Below are 18,661 nucleotides of genomic sequence, written 5' to 3' on the forward strand. Positions count from 1 at the left end.
TCAAGTTGGCATTTCCTCGGACAAGAAGTTAACGACTGGAGAAGTGAAGGTGGCTTTGATGGGGAGTAAAGGTTTGGCGAGGAGAGCGGTGAGTCGCTGCTGGCGGAGCTTTTTTCTTCCTGCAAACCAGACCCCTCCCTGGGAATACAAAGTAGTTCGAGCATCTCCACATTTGCAACGAGGCGGAAGATGGAGGACTATAGTTGTTTGGCGAATGAAATCACACCAGATTTGAGACTCAGAAAAACTGTGCAACACCTTAAGTTGCAGCATTCAAAAAGGCTGAAGAAACTGTTTTAGCTGCTATGGTACATTAGTAATGATTGCACCGTTACAGAGGAAAAGGTGATAAATGAGTTGATGAATTAGGCTACTAGACGTAAAGCAACTTGTGGTAAAAGGATGTTGCATGGACTGAGATAGACCTGGTTTGTGTTTCTTAATAACGATTCATCTTTTAACACATTGGATTCGTTTTTGTAACATATGAGCATTGCATGGCAGCAAAGGACTATATCGAACAGGTTTGTCCCTTTGGGGCTGTACTTTATTCAACATTGAAACTCAGATTTGCACAAGTTTATTTGTGTGCACTTGAGCTCGAAAATTGCCAAAGTGATTTTTACATCATGTTGAGATTATTTGAGCAACCTTGAGGCAGTAAAATTTTTGTTTGTAATGTGATGATTGAAACACTTTTTGAACAACCTTGCTGGTCATTAATACATGAGAGTATTTAAATCTGTGCTAAAGGAGAGTATTTAAGTAGTCAAGAGATAGCGCTCATTAGATGACCAAGGCTGTTTATCAGCTGAAACGTGTTCTGTCCGGAGTGGCCTCATGAAATAAACAGAAGTTGATTCTCCTCCGTCTCGGAGTGCTGTCTTCTTTCCGAATTTGGGAAGGATTTTGGTGATACTATTAAAGTGCTAGCGGTAGCCCTTTTCACGAGCACCAGCAGCGATCAGATGCAGGCCGTCAGAACCGCAAATTGGTGAAATGCACACACATACATACTCACATAGTTCTTGAATCTAGCTAAAAAAAGATTGTGAAATATTATTCTTTGCAAGTCTGTCAAGCTGTAGGAGAACAGAAATCACCTTATCCACTTAGTTCTTCCTGAGAATCGTAAACATAAAGCAATTTATGATGGGACTTTTTCTCTTTCAAGTCCTCCCACCTGTACTAGGAGCCTCTAGTGTTGGGGGAGCTCAACACTGTCCAGAGAAAACTGATGTTGCCTGTCTTTAAACCAATCGACAAAGCACATCTCAAGTTTATTTCTAAGGACCCAGCCCTTCTAGCATTTATGTCAGCTATGAAGTTAGGGGAGATGCAAGATTTCACTATCAAGAAACCCTTTAATTAATTCACAAGAGACAGACATCCTGTGAACCAACCCAAACATAATACTCAAATTCCCTTGAAAGAGCCTCTCGTACTACGGTCATTCTTCCCAGATTCTACACGTTAGAAGAAAGATTGTTGCGTTCCTTAAATGTTTGTAGATTTGTAAAATTCTATATCGACAAAACAAAGAGCATACCTTCTTCAGACCAGCGGTTTGTGTCTTTTGGCCTGCCAGGAGGAGGTTGACCCGCCCCCCCATCCATGGAGAGTAAAAGAATGTGCTATTATGTCCAGGTCTGCAGGCTTTGGTTCCCCAGCTGGGGATCCAGGTTAGAGACTCCATCAGCTTAACATCCTGCGATTCTTGACAAATCTCCATGCCAAACAATTATTGTACCTGGCGCTTATGTAAAACGCTGTAATACCTTTAAGTTTGCACTATATAAAACTGGAGAAAAAAAATACAAAGAGCTATTATGGGAAGGGACGGATCAGTAAAGAATTCGAACATCAGTATTTATCCCCGTTGTGCAAGTTACTTACCTTTGGTAACAAAATATCTGGTAGAGACATATTCTAGTTGCAGATTCCTTACCTTTGAATTTCCCCAGGTGTCAGACTGGATCCGGAAAAATTTTCTTCGAGTAGTACTTCTGTGTGCCATCAGGTGGCGTCGGTTGAGGCGTCGTTTGCGTCGTGCTCGCCATGATGACGTTGTGGTCGTATCTAGGCGCCACCCCGGCGAGCTGACATCAGTTTCTTTTCACGACTTTCCATGCCAGTAGCGCGGAGCCATGAAGAACACAGTGTCTAACCAAGGTTCTCCCTACTGCAGGAAGAGACCTTGCACCACCTTCGGATGGAGACACCATTTGTGGTCGACCATGCATTGTCGGCTGAGTTAGTCTGCTCTGGCATTCAGGGGGCCTGCCAGGTGTTGAACCACCAGGGAAATGCCCTGACGTTCCAGCCAAGTCCAGAGACAAAGGGCCTCTTGACTGAGTCCACGACCCCAGTCCGCCTTGTTTGTTGCAATACCACATGGTGGTGTTGTCTGTGAACACCTGCACTGCTTTCCCCTTGAGGGATGGGAGAAATGCTTTTAATGCTAGTTGAAATGCTCGGATCTCCAGAAGATTGATATGGAGACCGGTTTCCGCCGGAGGCCAGATACCGCTGATCTCTGCCTCTCCCATGTGGCCACCCCATCCCAGAAGTGACGCATCTGTCACTATCGTAAGATCTGGTTGGGGAAAGGAGAGGGATCTGCCCTTGACCCAATCTTGATTCGTTAACCACCACTGCAGGTCTTTCGCAGTCCCTTACAAGATCTGGACCTTGTCGGGGAGATTCCCCTGATGAAGTCTATATCAGATATCAGTGCTTTATTTTATTTTACAGTTTTATATAGTGCATACTCAACGTTAAGGCAATAGAGCGCTTTAAATGAACACCAGATACATTGCACATGATCACACTTATGTTTTCAGACATGGGGAGATTAAGACCCATATTTGTACTTTTTGTGCGCCGGACTTGCATCATTTTTTTACCCAAAAGTGGCGCATACTTACAAAATATAATCGTATTTTCTAAATTTGCGCTGCATTTGAGTCAATAAATGATGCAAGTGTGGCGCAAAAAAAAGTTTTAATATGGGCCTTAGTGATTTGCCTAGGATCACACGATGTTGAGCCAAAGCAGAGACTTAAACCTACTTCCCCAGTTCCAAAGTCAGCATCTCCAGCCGTTGACGCCACATCCTTTACACAGAAAATTATCAGAAAACACTTTAAAAGTTGCTCTGGAGCTGTTATGATGATCCCTGACTAATATGCAAAGTAAACAAAAACAGAAAAGTCATGTTATGAATAAATATATATTAATTTAAATGAAGTTCTCATTGGTCAAAATGCCTAGGCTTTGCAGAATTTTTAAAACATGGACAATGGCCATTTTTTATTTTTATTTTGGAATGTTGCCAATCCATGAAAGTCAGTGCCAGTGTAGGGGCCTTTTGAATTTTCACTTATGCCCCCCTGCTCCCAAAATCCATACCTTCTTAGGTCTGGACAGTGTGAAAATTGTCAGTGATGGCCTCAACAGGGTATTTAGATGTTCCCTTTTGGGAATTGCAGACAAAAAAATACTGGCTTTTGCAGTGACTTTTGACTCAGCAGGAAACTTAAGAGGGGGGTGTAACATGCCATTCCTCATCTTAAGCCCTCCATCTTCATCAATATATTCACGGCTGCTAGAATTATGCATTTGATAACCCACCCAGTGGTGCACCTGGAATGGGAGGGAGAAAATGGTGCTTTGGAAGTGTCCTGGGAATAATTGATGTTGTGAGCTTCCACTTAGTTTTAATTACCACACCAGGGGCCAGATGTATGAATCTGGCCCATTGCGATTCGGTAATTGCGATTTTTAAGAAATCGCAATTACCGACTCGCAAAGGGGCCATGTATCAAATTTGCAATTCGGTAATTGCGATTTCTTAAAAATCGCAAATGCAATTACCGAATCGCAAATTGCAATACTGGCCCCATTCGCAGCTATGGGCCTATTGGCCCATAGCTGCGAATTTTTTGCATTTCCTAAATTGCAATTTCTGATGGATACAACTACCTGTGGATTCCTCACCTTATGAATTTGATCCTTGCCCCAGCATCCAACGGAAAGTCTTCTTCCTAGCGGTCTACGTCGACGAGGACGTCCTAATGGCACGGCTCCGCGTGACTCCGTCTGACGTCAACGTTCCAATAAGAGGCCCTCGTCGGCGTACCAATGTCAGTTTTTCCTTTTTCCGTGCTTCGACGCCAAAGTTTTTTTCTTTCTGGCCCGTTGGTAACTGTAGCGATCTCTTGAAGTTACCATGTCGCCTCTGAAGAAGTCCGGGTTTAAGCCGTGTAGGGAATGCGGGGGTCGGATGTCAGTGACCGACCCCCATTCGGACTGTATTTGGTGTTTAAGCTCCGAACATGATGTGGAAGGTTGTTCTTCGTGCCAGAGCATGAATCCGAAAGCTCTGAAGGAACGCGAAGCGAAGCTCTTCTTGGCCAAGGCGAAGAAGAAGAAACACAAGAAGGTTTCTTCCCATGCTTCTCCCAAAAAAACATAAGAAGCGGCGTCATCATGACTCTCGACGCCGTCATGACTCTCGGCGCCGTTCGGAGCGGAGCTGATCTAGGAGTCGTTCGAGGTCGAGATCTAGTTCGTCACGGCGCCAGAAGACGTGGGAGATGAGTCCTACCGTTACGCCTCAGCCGGAGAGTCCGGGGTTGTCACCGGCGCCTTCAGTCTATGAGGTCACTCAAGGTAGTCCTCGCTTCTCTCCGGCGCCGAGGGATCCTGATGTTCCCCAGACGTCTACACAGCAGTACCCGGCTTTCCCGACTCCAGGGACCGATCCGGCCGCATTTTTGAATGCGATGTTTGCCGTTTTTCAATCCATGGCCCCTGCTGGTGCACCGGCGGGTCCCACGGGGCCATTGGCATTCAATTTGGGCTCACCGGCGTCGTACAGGGCTGCTCCATTCATGCCCTACGGAGCCTGGTGGTCCGGCGCCGGGGGTTTCCCCTGGCAGGAGTCCTTCGCCCGGAACGTGGATCCGTCGGCTTCTCATCCGGCTCCTTCTCCGCACCATCCGGCGTCATTTATGGCCTCATCCAGACCGGCTCCATCTCCTTCTGTTCATTCGGCGTCGAGCAGGTCATCTGCCGGCGCCGGCTCCGGCGCTGGTTGAATCTGGGAGCCTTCCGGAACCGGTTCAGGGTCTGAGATCATCGGCGTCGATGGAGTCCTTGTCGACGCCGGCTCTGGAGATGCATTTAAGATCTCGAAGGAAGGCGTTGAGGCTTCTGGAGGAAGAGGGATTAAGAAGGCTTGAGGAAGGTGAGATAGAGCCTTCTGATGATTTCCAGGGTCTTGCCACTGCAAGTGGTTTGGATACTTCCCCGGAGTAGGACATTGCTTCTCCGGGGGAGTTTACTGAGGAGGCCGCCTCCTTCCATGCTGTGGTGAGGAAGGCAGCTGACTACCTGGATTTGCCTTTGTCCACGGCAGAAGTTAAGACTAACCTGCTCACAGAGGTTCTTCATCCATCTTCCTCCGGTGCTGACCCTTTGTTGCCTTTTAATGAGGCTTTGACTGAGCCTATAATGGACCTATGGAAAAAGCCGGTGACATCTCCTGCTGTGAACAGGGCAGTGGCGAGAAGGCATAGAAGTGCCCCAGGAGATCCAGTTTTTCAATCTCGTCACCTGACTCCGGAGAGTTTGGTGGTTCGGGCATCATGTTCTGCAAAGTCTGCCCCCAGTACATTCCGTGATGGAGAAATCCTCGAAGAAAATTTCTCTTCTTGCAGCATGGCCCTAAAAGCTACCAATTCCACCTGTGTGATAGGCAGATAGATCCATGCCCTAATGGACTCTGCTAAGGAGATGGCGAAAGATCTGCCACAGGAAGTGCAAAAATCTTTTTGGTCCCTTTTCTTGGATGCGCAAGCTGCTGCACAGCAGATTATTCAATCTGGCTTGGATACCACGGATTCTATTGCCAGGGCCATGGGAACATCGGTGGCTACGAGAAGGCATGCCTGGCTAAGATCTTCGGGTTTCTCGTCAGATGTACAATCCACTTTAATAGACCTTCCATTTGATGGGGAAAGGCTGTTTGGGGACAAGGCAGACTCTGCCCTTGAACGGTTTAAGGACTGTCGGGCTACAGCTAAGTCCCTGGGTTTGCAGGCCCCTTCTGCTACATTGTACAGACCTTTTCGTAGGTTTCGAGGGTTTGCTAGAGGTTCTGCCTTTCGTAGATCTCAATCCTATGTCCAACAACCTGCCAACCCGCCCTATCGTGCCTTCAGAGGGCGAGGTAGGGGTAGGGCTAGAGGTCCAGCCCAGCAGCTCTCTTCTTCTTCATCCTCCTCTGGTGGACAACAGCAGAAGCAGCCCTAGTTTTCCCCACTTTATCAGTCATACTTCTCCTGTAGGGGGAAGATTGAGTCTTTTTCTGCAGCAATGGAGGTCAATTACAACAGACTCGTGGGTGCTAGGAATTGTGGAAAAGGTCTATTCTCTCCCCTTTCAGGAGTTTCCTCCTCCCTTCCCTCCCCGTCCCTCCTTTTGTTCAGAAGACCATCTTTTGTTGCTGCAACAGGAGGTTGTAGCCATGTTGGCAAAGGGCGCTATAGAGTTGGTACCATTGCAGGAAAGGGGTCAGGGGTGTTATTCAAGATATTTCCTGATTCCCAAAGTGGACGGTCATCTAAGGCCGATCCTAGACTTGAGGATTTTGAATTTGTTCCTCAGGCAGGAAAAATTCAAAATGCTGACCCTAGTGCTGGTGCTATTGGCGTTGAACGAAGGAGACTGGATGGTGTCTGCCGACTTGCAGGACGTGTACTTTCATGTTCCCATAATCAAGTCGCACAAGAAGTATCTCCGTTTTGTGGTCGGATCGCAACATTACCAGTTTGCGGTCCTTCCGTTTGGTCTTACTTCAGCACCCCGAGGCTTCACAAAGGTGATGGCAGTTGTTGCAGCACATCTCAGAAAGAGGGAGGTAGCGTTTTTTCCCCTACCTGGACGATTGGTTGATCAAAGCCAAGTCTCCAGAGATTGTGTTGTCTCATCTGCGAATGACAACGCAGTTGTTGTTCGATCTGGGCTTTTCGGTGAACGTACCCAAATCTCACCTGGAGCCCTCTCAACGCCTCCTATTCATAGGGGCAGTATTGGACACAACAAGGTTTCGGGCCTACCCCCAGCCTCGGCGGGTACGGGACATTCTGGCGCTGATTCCTTTGTTTCAAAGTAGAGCGGCAGTTCCAGTCCTCAAAGTCTTACGCCTGCTAGGTCTGTTTGCTTCTTGCATTCTGTTGGTCACTCATGCTCGCTGGCATATGAGGGCTCTTCAGTGGTGCCTCCGCAGACAGTGGTTCCAGCACAAGGGGGATCTCAGGGATTCAATAAAGATCTCCAGGGACACTGTAGCGGATCTCCTGTAGTGGGCAGAGGACGGCAACCTTTCCCAAGGAAAACCGTTTTCACTGCCCCCTCCAGTGGCCACAGTGATATCGGATGCTTCCACTCTAGGGTGGGGAGCTCATCTGGGGGACCTGAGGTCAAGGGTCGTTGGTCTCCAGCAGAACAGATGTTGCATATCAATCTGTTGGAATTGCGGGCTGTACGTTTGGCGCTCAAGGCCTTTCTCCCTTCCCTTCGCAGTCAGTCAGTTCAGATCCTGACGGACAACACTACCGCAATGTGGTATATAAACAAGCAGGGAGGAGTGGGGTCGTATCTGCTTTGCCGAGAGGCCCTACGACTCTGGTCCTGGGTTCAGGACCATCAGATTTGCTTGATGGCAAATCATTTAGCCGGAGTGTTGAATGTACGTGCGGACGTTCTCATCCGTCACTTCTCATTAGATCACGAGTGGCGTCTCCATCCGGATCCAGTCCTCCACATCTTCGAGATGTGGGGTACTCCTTAGGTGGATTTATTTGCCACTCGGGAGAACGCGCATTGCCCGTTATTCGGCAGCCTCCAGTTTCCGATGCAAGGGGCGTTGGGGGACGCGTTTCAGATGTCCTGGAGCGGCCAGTTGTTTTACGCGTTTCCCCCCCATACCCTTGATTCCTTGGGTTTTGAGGAAGGTTCGTCAGGACCGGGCCCAAATCATATTGGTGGTGCCGGACTGGCCGAGAAGGGTATGGTATACTGACCTACTTCAACTCTCTCAGTGCCCTCCACTCCGTCTCCCGCTCAGGGCAGATCTCCTCTCTCAATCACAGGGGCAGGTTTTACACCCCCACCTCCAGAGCCTGCACCTTCATGCCTGGAGATTGAATGGGGCAACCTGAGTTCTTTTTCTCTCCCACCGGATGTAGTGGATGTTATACTATCGTCCAGGCGACACTCCACTAAATCTATTTATGCCGGAAGGTGGGCAAAATTTGTGTTGTGGTGTGGAGAGAACCAAAAAGATCCTTTAAAGGCCCATCTTTCAGATGTACTTTTGTTTGTTCTCAGTTTGGCGAAGAAAGGCTGTGCTACAGTTAAGGGTTATTTGGCAGCTCTGTCGGCGTTTCTTTGCCTTCCGGATCAGCCGTCTTTATTCAAGTCTCCCATTGTACATAGGTTCCTTAAGGGTTTGGTGAATAGCTTTCCTCCTACTCCTTTTCACATGCCTCAGTGGGACTTAAATCTTGTTTTAACATTCTTAATGGGTTCGCCTTTCGAGCCCATGCATTCATGTCCATTGAGATATTTGGCCTTCAAGACTGTTTTCTTGATCGCAATTACTTCTGCCAGGAGGATTGGAGAGCTTCAGGCACTTTCCGTTAAGCCCCTTTTCACTATGTTTTTCCCTGATAAAGTGGTTCTAAAAACCAGGGCTGCTTTTCTGCCGAAAGTTGTCACCCCTTTTCATATAGGGCAGAATATCACTCTTCCTGCTTTTTGCCCTCCTCCCCACCCGTCTAAAGAAGAAGAGAGAATCCATAGGTTGGACCCTAAGAGGGCCCTGAGTTTTTATCTCGAAAGAACTAAAGACTTTCGTTTGGATGAGCAACTGTTTGTTGGATATGCTGGTCAGCAAAAGGGCAGAGCTGTACAGAAAAGGACACTCTCCAGGTGGGTCATCCTGTGTATCAAGATCTGTTACTCTTTGGCAAAAAAGGTCCCACCTGAAGGTATCCGGGCCCACTCTACTAGGGCTAAAACTGCATCCTTGGCTTTGGCGAGGGGAGTTCCATTGATAGATATATGTAAAGCGGCAACTTGGGCGTCCCTCCATACTTTCGTAAAACATTACTGTCTAGACTCTGAGATGAGGAGGGACGGTCACTTTGCTCGCTCGGTATTACAAGATTTCTTAGCGTAATCAGGCGGGCACCCACCACCGAGTGCGGTACTGCTTGGGACTCTATTCATAAGGAGAGGAATCCACAGGTAGTTGTATCCATCAGAAGAACAAGTTACTTACCTTCGGTAACGCTTTTTCTGGTGGATACACTGACTACCTGTGGATTCCTCACGGTCCCTCCCGCCTCCCCGTTGCCTGCCTGCCTGGTTACACTCTTATCTTGCAGTATTTAGTTTAATATTTATTCTTATATTTATATATATATATATATATATATATATATATATATATATATATATATATATATATTTGTTTGTATATGAATGCGCATATATATTTATATGTATATAGTGATATTTCTCTATATGTATTTTTGTATATTCATGTATTTCAACTCTCAATAAGAATGGATAGTTTAAATGGTCAAGGTTTTTGTGTGTGTATATCTTTCTATATTATTTATCGATTTTCATGGTCGGTTTACTCCTATTTGCTTTAAGAGCACGAAAAAAGGAGGTGAAACTGACTTTGGTACGCAGACGAGGGCCTCTTACTGGCACGTTGACGTCGGACGGAGTCACGCGGAGCCGTGCCATTATGACGTCCTCGTCGACGTAGACAGCTAGGAAGAAGACTTTCCGTCGGTTGCTGGCGCAAGGATCGAATTTATAAGGTGAGGAATCCACAGGTAGTCAGTGTATCCACCAGAAAAAGCGTTACCAAAGGTAAGTAACTTGTTCTTCTGAAACAGAAATCGCAATTTGAGAAATGCAAAAGGCCAGGGTGCTGGGGGCCTAAGGCCCCCTCTCCTGCACCCCAATTATTATTTTTTTCCATGTAAAGTACACACATGCCAAAAGGGCATGTGTGCTTTACATATTAAATTTAAATATATGCAGTTTTACTGCATTTTTAAATTTTGCGCCAGGTTACCACCTGGTTGCAGACAATGGTATTTTGCATGTGCAAAATACCATTCTGCAAAAAATCGCAATTTGCGATTTTTTGCAGAATTGCCTTGCGACCTGGATTTTGCGAATCACAAATTGCGATTCTCAAAATCCAGGTCGCAACGCAGAAAATCGCAATTTTTGCGATTTTCATTTTGTGGTCTGCGAATGCCTTTGATACATTGCAGACCACGATTTTGCACTCGCAAACACGACCGATTTCGCAGTTTGTGAGTGCAAAATCATTTGATACATCTGGCCCCAGATTATTTTGTGGTGGATATCAGTTGTGCATATACTGTAGAGGAGCACAGGCTTAGTGTCATCTTGGATACAGGGCTGTGGCCAAAGATTTGAGTGAATGAAATTCTGACATAGGTTCACATAGGTGAATCACAACCCCTCAGATGCAACAGAGTTTCTTTTAATGCTTAATGTTTTCTTTTCTTTCTATTTTATCTGGCAGAGATGGAAGTAAAATTATTGAATTTAATAACGGACAGCGAGAAGTGCATACCACTTCATATAAAAGGCGCGAATATCCAGATGGAACTGTGAAAACGGTGTACAGCAATGGACATCAAGAAACAAAATATACCTCAGGGAGAGTTAGAGTTAAGGACCGAGAGGGCAATGTCATAATGGATACCAAGTAGTTTCATTTTCTAAAATCGTTGTGAAGTTTGTAATCATTCTATTTATTGTTATGCAGTGCCTTGCAGTTTTATCGATAAGTTTCAAGCTCTGGTGCTGTGTGAGTTTAAAATGTAAAAACATATCAATACATTTGTATAAATACATGAAGTGTTTAACATAAAATGTACATATTCTGTGTATATATAATGTATAAAATCCATTTTGCAGAGTTTTTGTACTATAAACTTAAATAAAATATATGACATAAACATGCAGCATTTGTAAGACGTTACTAATTGAGACCCAGTTTGTGTCCGTATTTTTCATTTAAACCATCAGATTACCAATGTTCACTACAGCTCTAGATGAGCATAAATACCAGACTGAGCGTTTGTTGGTCATCGATCTGTGAATGTTTGTCAGCTTTGCTATTTAGTTTAACGTCTTGGAGAAAATAGAGGTGTACGTATTTTTTGTTTACATGCAAAACTAAGAAGCATTTGGCAAAGCCAGTAGATCTTGCTTTATTGTGCAAGTAAAGTTGAAAGCATTTTCTGCCAAGACACTGTGTATCCGGCAATATCACACAGCAAGCTTTAGTGGGGGGAGGTTAAAAACAGAGCTAGAGACTGTCTGTAAAGCAACATGTTACTTACCTCGCTGGTTTTACTTGGATAACTACATTAAAGTCAGACCTATAACTCTAAATAATGGGTACGGTCTGTGTGTCATCGTTTAAACTTTTCAGATGCGCGGTTATCCACTGCCTCTTAAATACTTTTGCTGCATCATCAAAATTATAAAAGCTGGCAGCTTACTTTGGTTGTCTAACTGCTCACGTCTGAAATGTGTAGCAGTCTGGAAATTACCAGTTCTTGTTTTCCTTTAATTTCTTCAAGGTTGGTACATTGGGTGATATAGGGACTGAGCACAGTGGCTTCTACTTGCTCAGAGATTTCATATGCCTGATGTCTGGAAGGAAATGCAGTGCACTACAACACTGCAAAATATAAGCATGTTTGTAGAAAAGTACCATCTTTCTTGCTATGTTACCCCCAATTTTACATGTATGTCAGTATGTTTTTGCCTGTCTCACTGGCCTCCTGCTAGCCAGGACCCCAGTGCTCATAGTTTGCGGCCTAAATGTGTATGTCTGTGTAATGCCTAAATGTGTCACTGAGGCTCTGCTAATCAGAACTTCAGAGCTCATGCTCTCTCTTCCTTTACATTTGTCACTATAGGCTAGTGACTACATTTACCAATTTCAATTGGCATACTGGACCCCCCTTATAAATCCCTAGTGTATGGTACCTAGGTACCCAGGGAAATGGGGTTCCAGGAGATCCATATGGGCTGCAGCATTTCTTTTGCCACCCATAGGGAGCGCAGACAAATCTTACACAGGACTGCCACTGCAGCCTGAGTGAAATAACGCACACGTTATTTCACAGCCATTTTCACTGCACTTAAGTAACTTATATGTCACCTATATGTCTAACCTTCACTTGCTGAAGGTTAGGTGCAAAGTTACTAAGGGGCATATTTATACTCTGTTTGCACCGAATTAGCGTAATTTTTTTTTTACTCTAATTCGGTGCAAAACTAACTCCATATTTATACTTTGGTGCTAGATCCGCTTAGCACCAAATTTATGGAGTTAAAATCATTTTTTGGAAGTGGAGAGCTACCTTGCCTTAATAAGATGCAAGATAGGCGTTCCCGTGCAAAAAATGACTCTATGGCCTTAACACCATATTTAGGGGCATATTTATACTCTGGGGCATATTTATACTCTGTTTGCACCGAATTAGCGTCATTTTTTAACTCTAATTTGGTGCAAAACTAACTCCATATTTATACTTTGGTGCTAGACCTGTCTAGCACCAAGGCCCTGATTTATATTTTTTTTGTGCCGCATTAATGTAATTTTTTGATGCGATACTGGCGCAAACTTACAAAATCTTGGCCCTTATTTATACTTTTTGCTGCAAAACTGCACTAACTCAGTTTTGCACCAAAAAGTTTAACACCGACTTGCACCATTTATGTGCACCAGCCGGGCACCATATTTATGGAATGGTGCAAGCCGGTGCAAAGGGTAGGCTAGAGTAAAAAAAAAAAAGACTTTAGTCTGGTGGGGCTGGCAGTATAGAAGAAGAGGGTTTAGTACCAAAAAATGACTTTAGGCAGGTTAGAGTAAAAAAAAATGACTCTAACCAGATTAGCGTAATGTTATGGTGCTAAACTTACCATGCCACATGAGTCCTGCCTTAGAAAAGGCAGGAGTCATGCCCACCACCCCAATGGCTAGCACAGAGGACAAGGGTCCGCTGGGCATGGCCATTGCACCCTGTACCATGTATGGGGGCCCATTTCAGGGCCCCCTATGGCACTTTCAAAAATAAAATGCAATCTTACCTGTACTTACCTGGGATGGGGTCCCCCATACTCCGCAGTCCCTCTGGTATAGGTTGGGGTGCGCCTGAGGCCTGGGGAGGTCACCTGTGGGCTTATTACATGGTGTTCCACCATGGAAATAGGCCCACAGGTTCCCTAACGCCTGCCCCAGGCTTTAAAAAATGGGGCAAAGCAAGCTTTGCACCATTTTTTGACCCCTCCTCCCTCCCTTGCACCATTTTTTCATGGTAGTATAAATATGGCGTTAAGGCCATAGTCATTTTTTCATTTTTTGCACGGGAACGCCTACCTTGCATCTCATTAAGGCAAGGTTGGTTTCCACTTCCAAAAAATGACTTTAACTCCATAAATTTGGTGCTAGACGGGCCTAGCACCAAAGTACAAATATGGAGTTAGTTTTGCACCGAATTAGAGTAAAAACAAATGACACTAATTCAATTCAAACAGAGTATAAATATGCCTCTTAGTGTCAAAAAATGACGCTAATCTGGTTGGAGTCATTTATTTTGACTCTAACCTGCCTAACGTCTTTTTTTTTAACGTTAGCCTACCCTTTCCACCGGCTTGCACCATTCCATAAATATGGTGCCCAGCTGGTGCTAAAATAAATGGTGCAAGCTGGTGCTAAACTTTTTGGTGCAAAACTGCGTTAGTGCAGTTTTGCACCAAAAAGTATAAATAAGGCCCTAAGTGTGAGGGCACCCTTGTACTAGCAAAGGTGTCCCCACATAGTTCAGAGCCATTTCCCTGGACTTTGTGAGTGCGTGGACACCATTACACACGTGCACTACATATAGGTCAATAACTATATGTAGCTTCACAATGGTATCTCCGAATATGGCCATATAACATGACTAAGATCATGGAAGTGTCCCCCCATTCCAAATCTGGTATTGGGGATCCACTTCCATGCATCCTGGGGGCTCCACTATGGACTCCCAGTACTGCCAAACCAGCTCTAAGGGGTGGTCTCTGCAGCTACAGTTGCTGCCACTCCACAGACCGGGTTATGCCCTCCTGAGGTCTCGGCAGCCCAGTCCCAGAAAGGCAGAACAAAGAATTTCCTCTGAGAGAGGGTGTTACACCCTCTCCCTTTGGAAATAGGTGTTAAAGGCTGGGGAGGGGCAGCGTGCTTTGAAGGGCACAGATGGTGCCCTCCTTGCATAATCCAGTCAACACCGGTTCAGGGAACCCCCCAGTCCCTGCTCTGGTGCAGAACTGGACAAAGTAAAGGAAAGGGAAGTCCCACTCCCTTGTCCATCACCACCCCAGGGGTGGTGTACAGAGCTCCTCCGGTGTGTCTCAGACCTCTGTCATCTTGTTTCCAGGGGTGTGGGGGCACTCTGGAGGCCTCTGATTGGCCAGTGCCAGCAGGTGACGTCAGATACCCCTCCTGATAGGTGCATACCTGACTAGGTGGCCAATCCTCTTATGAGAGCTATTTAGGGTCTCTCGAGTGGGCTTTTCCTCAGATTACGACTTGCAAGAATTCATCAGGGTTCCTCTGCACTTCTCTCTTAGACTTCTGCCAAGGATGACTGCTGACTGCTCCAGGACGCCTGCAAAACTGCAACAAAGTAGCCAGAAGACTACCAGCAACATTGTAGCACCTAATCCTCCCGGCTTTCTCAACTGTTTCCTGGTGGTACATGCTCTGGGGGCTGTCTGCCTTCACCCTGCACTGGAAGCCACGAAGAAATCTCCTCTGGGTCGACAGAATCTTCCCCCGCTTCAGCAGGCACCAAATTTCAGCTTCACCGGTACTCTGGGACCCCTCATCCTGATGAGCGTGGCCCCTGGAACACAGGTGGTGGACCCAAGTGACCCAGACTGTCTAGTGGTCCAACTGTCCGAATTTGGAGGAGGTAAGTCCTTGCTTCCCCTCCCCGACAGTAATCCTGTGCACTGCGTGATCTGTAGGTACAAGGGCTTCTGTGCCCATTTCCAAGAAATCCTGCATGCACAGCAGAGCCTAGGTCCCCAGCACTCCATCCTGCGATGCTCAGCTCCCTGAGTTGATCTCCGGTGTTGTGGGACCTCTCTTTGCAATGTTGAGACCACCGCCATGTTCAGACTTCTTGAACCCGTGTTCTGGGACTTCTGCGGGTGCTTCCTTCCTGTCCGTGGGCTCTCTGTTGCTGAGGGCCCCCTCTGTCTCCTCTCCCAAGTGGCGACATCCTGGTCCTTCCTGGGCCCGAGCAGCACCCTTTTTCTCCAACCGCAACTCTTGCAGGTAGCAAGGATTGTTTGCAGTATTTTGCCAAGGAAACAACTCTGCATCCTCCAGCACACCGTGGGACATCTTCTGCACGAAGAAAAACTTCCTACCTCCTTTCGTTGTTGCAAAACCTGCAGCTTCTTCCAACTGGAGGCAGCCATTTTGCACCTTCATCCGGGGTTTAGTGGGCTCCTGACCCCCTGGACACTTTAGCGACCCTTGGACTTGGTCCCCTTCCTTTGCAGGTCTTCAGGTCCAGGAATCCGTCTTCAGTACTTTGCAGTCTGTTGTGGTCCTTGCAAAATCCTTTATCATGACTTTAGTGTGTTTATGGGGAAATAGTAGTACTTTACTCCTACTTTCCAGGGTCTTGGGGTGGGGTCTCCTTTACACCCTTAGTGTTTTCTCACACTCCCAGCGACCCTCTACACACTACACTTGCCTAGGGGTGCATTTGTGGTTTGCATTCTACTTTCTTAGTATATGGTTTGTGTTGCCCCTAGGCCTATTGCATCCTATTGTGTTTTACAGTGTTTGCACTACTTTCTGACTGTTTTACTTACCTGATTTGGTTAGTTGTGTATATTTTGTGTATGTTACTTACCTCCTAAGGGAGTATATCCTCTGAGATATTTTTGGCACATTGTCACTAAAATAAAGTACCTTTATTTTTGGTAACTATGAGTATTGTCTTTCTTATGATATAGTAACTATATGATATAAGTGGTATTGCATGAGCTTTGCATAAATCCTAGTTCAGCCTTGGCTGATCTTCTATAGCTACCTCTAGCAGCCTAAGCTGCAAAAACACTACTACACTCTACTAATAAGGGATAACTGTACCTGGCAAAAGGTGTAAGTACCATTGGTACCCACTAGAAGCCAGGCCAGCCTCCTACAATGTTCATGTGACTTTTGTCTGCGTCACCTGTATTGTAGCTGTAAGTAATGGATACGAAATGCTTGTTCTGCTTTGTCTTCCATCCCCGAGACTGGGCTGCAGTTTCAAAATAGCGTTTCTTTGCACAGCTTGTAGTACAAGTTTACTTACCTTCAGTAACGATATATCTAGTAGAGACATATTCTAGTTGCAGATTCCTTACCTTAGAATTTCCCCAGGAATCATACTGGATCCGGAGATTTTTTCTTGGAGCAATACTCCTGCGCACCTTTAGATGGCGTCGGTCGACTCCGCCGGCATCATGGTCACCGTGCTGACAGCCCGGTCATATATAGACGCCACCCGACGCGCTGACGTCTGTTTCTTTTCACAACTTTCCATGCCAGTAGCGCAGAGCAATGAAGAACACTGAGAATGGTGTGCCAAAACTAGGGCCCTTAGAATAAAGTACCTGTCCCTAGAGATCAGTTCGCAGTGCGGGGAGGATGAGGGGGTCGGTAAGGAATCTCCAACTAGAATATGTCTCTACCAGATATATCGTTACCGAAGGTAAGTAACTTGTACATCTGATAGAGACTTCTAGTTGCAGATTCCTTACCTTAGAATAGATACCCGAGCAATACCATCCCTGGTGGTGCGTTGCGAACCAAGATCACACCAAACCAGTCCTCAAGGACCGAATGGCCAAAATAGCCGTCCCTGCGGACCTGACTGTCCAGGCAGCAATGCTTGGTGAACATATGTAAAGACGCCCATGTTGCGGCCTGGCAGATAACTAGGACTGGAACTTCGAGTGCTAACGCTGTGGTAGCAGCAGTTGCTCTGGTTGAATGAGCGCTCAAACCCTCAGGGGGTTCCTTTTTCGCCAAAGCGTAGCACATATTGATGCAGAGGACTACGCATCGCGAGATGGTCCTCTTCTGCAATGCCTTCCCTTTCTTCGCACCCACATAACCCACAAAGAGTTGATCATCCACCTGGAATTCTTTGGTACGATCCAGGTAGAAAGACAACACTGCTTTTGGATCCAGACAATGGTGTCTCTCCTCCTTGTGAGAGGGATGTGGGAGTGTGTAAAAAGTAGGCAAGATAATAGATTGGTCTACGTGAAAAAGCGTTACCACCTTAGGAAGAAAGGAAGCCCTGTTATGAAGCACTACTTTGTCAGGATGCACCTCTTGGAATGGTGGCTTCGAAGAAAGATGCCTGAAGCTCACTCACTCTGTGAGCAGAGGGGATGACAATCAGAAAAGCTGATGACTAGTAAGAAGATTTCCGTCGAATGCTGGCGCCATGGGAGTATTCATGAGGTGAGGAATCCACAGGTAGTTGTATCCATCAGAAATGGGAGATTTGAAAAGAGAAGGTTGGTCTGGTAGCCTTAAGAAGGCAGAGATGGCAGACAAATTTCCCTTGAGGGTGCCCAGAGCCCTGCTGGGCAAGAAAGAGAATAAAGAAGAGAACCTCTGAGAGAGGGGAATCAACAGATTTGTTGATACACCATGCCACAAATTTCTTCCAACAACAGGTGTATACCATTTTGGTGGAGGGGACGCCAGGCTGCCAAGATGACATTACAGACTTCGGGTGGAAGGTCAAAAGCTGTCAACTGTCGCTGCTCAATCTCCACGCAAGGAAGCGGACACTGGACAGGTTCGGGTGGATAACCGTCTCCTGCTGCTGCGACAGAAGTTCCTCCCGAAGGGGTAGTCTGATCGGAGGATCCCTAGCCATGCTCAATAACTTGGGATACCAGACTCTTCGTGCCCAGTCCAGAGCCACCATGATTACTTGGGCCCGGTCTTGCCTGATCTTTAGAATTCTGGGCAGAAGTGGTATTGGCGGGAAGGTGTACAGGAGGCCTGAGTTCCACTTGTGATGAAAGGCTTTGCTTAGCGAGTGCCGTCTTAGAAGTTCCAGCTTGCAAAACAGCTGACATTGGAAATTCTCTGTGGAGGCAAACCGATCTAACCAAGGCTCTCCCTACTGCTGAAAGAGACCATGCGCCACCTCCAGATGGAGACGCCATTTGTGATCAACTATGCATCGACGGCTGAGTTTGTCTGCTCTGACATTCAGAGAGCCCGCCAAATGTTGAACCACCAGGGAAATACCCTGGCGTTCTAGCGATGTCCAGCGGCGAATAGCCTCTGGACAAAGGGTCCATGACCCCACTCTGCCCTGCTTGTTGCAATACCACACTGCAGTGTTGTTGTTGAGCACCTGCACCACTTTCTCTTTGAGAGAGAGAGAAGGAATGCTTTCAGTGCAAGTCTGATCGCCCGGAGCTCCAAAAGGTTTATGTG

General features: G+C 46.3%; 1 protein-coding gene across 4 annotated transcripts in view; it reads left to right on the forward strand.

Moving 5' to 3' along the window:
* CENPJ (centromere protein J) overlaps nucleotides 1-11,092 on the forward strand; it is a 261,058-nt gene extending 249,966 nt beyond the window's left edge. For 3 of the 4 annotated variants that reach the window (XM_069202296.1, XM_069202295.1, XM_069202297.1), the window contains one exon: nucleotides 10,649-11,092. In XM_069202296.1, coding sequence (XP_069058397.1) covers nucleotides 10,649-10,838 — 190 coding nt within the window. In that variant the 3' untranslated portion in view covers nucleotides 10,839-11,092. The remainder of the gene's footprint in view (nucleotides 1-10,648) is intronic. The other variant, XM_069202298.1, reaches the window with a different exon arrangement.
* Nucleotides 11,093-18,661: the final 7,569 nt, after the last annotated feature.

The sequence above is a fragment of the Pleurodeles waltl genome, chromosome 8 (assembly GCF_031143425.1).
Source record: "Pleurodeles waltl isolate 20211129_DDA chromosome 8, aPleWal1.hap1.20221129, whole genome shotgun sequence".
In the NCBI taxonomy this organism is placed as follows: domain Eukaryota; kingdom Metazoa; phylum Chordata; class Amphibia; order Caudata; family Salamandridae; genus Pleurodeles; species Pleurodeles waltl.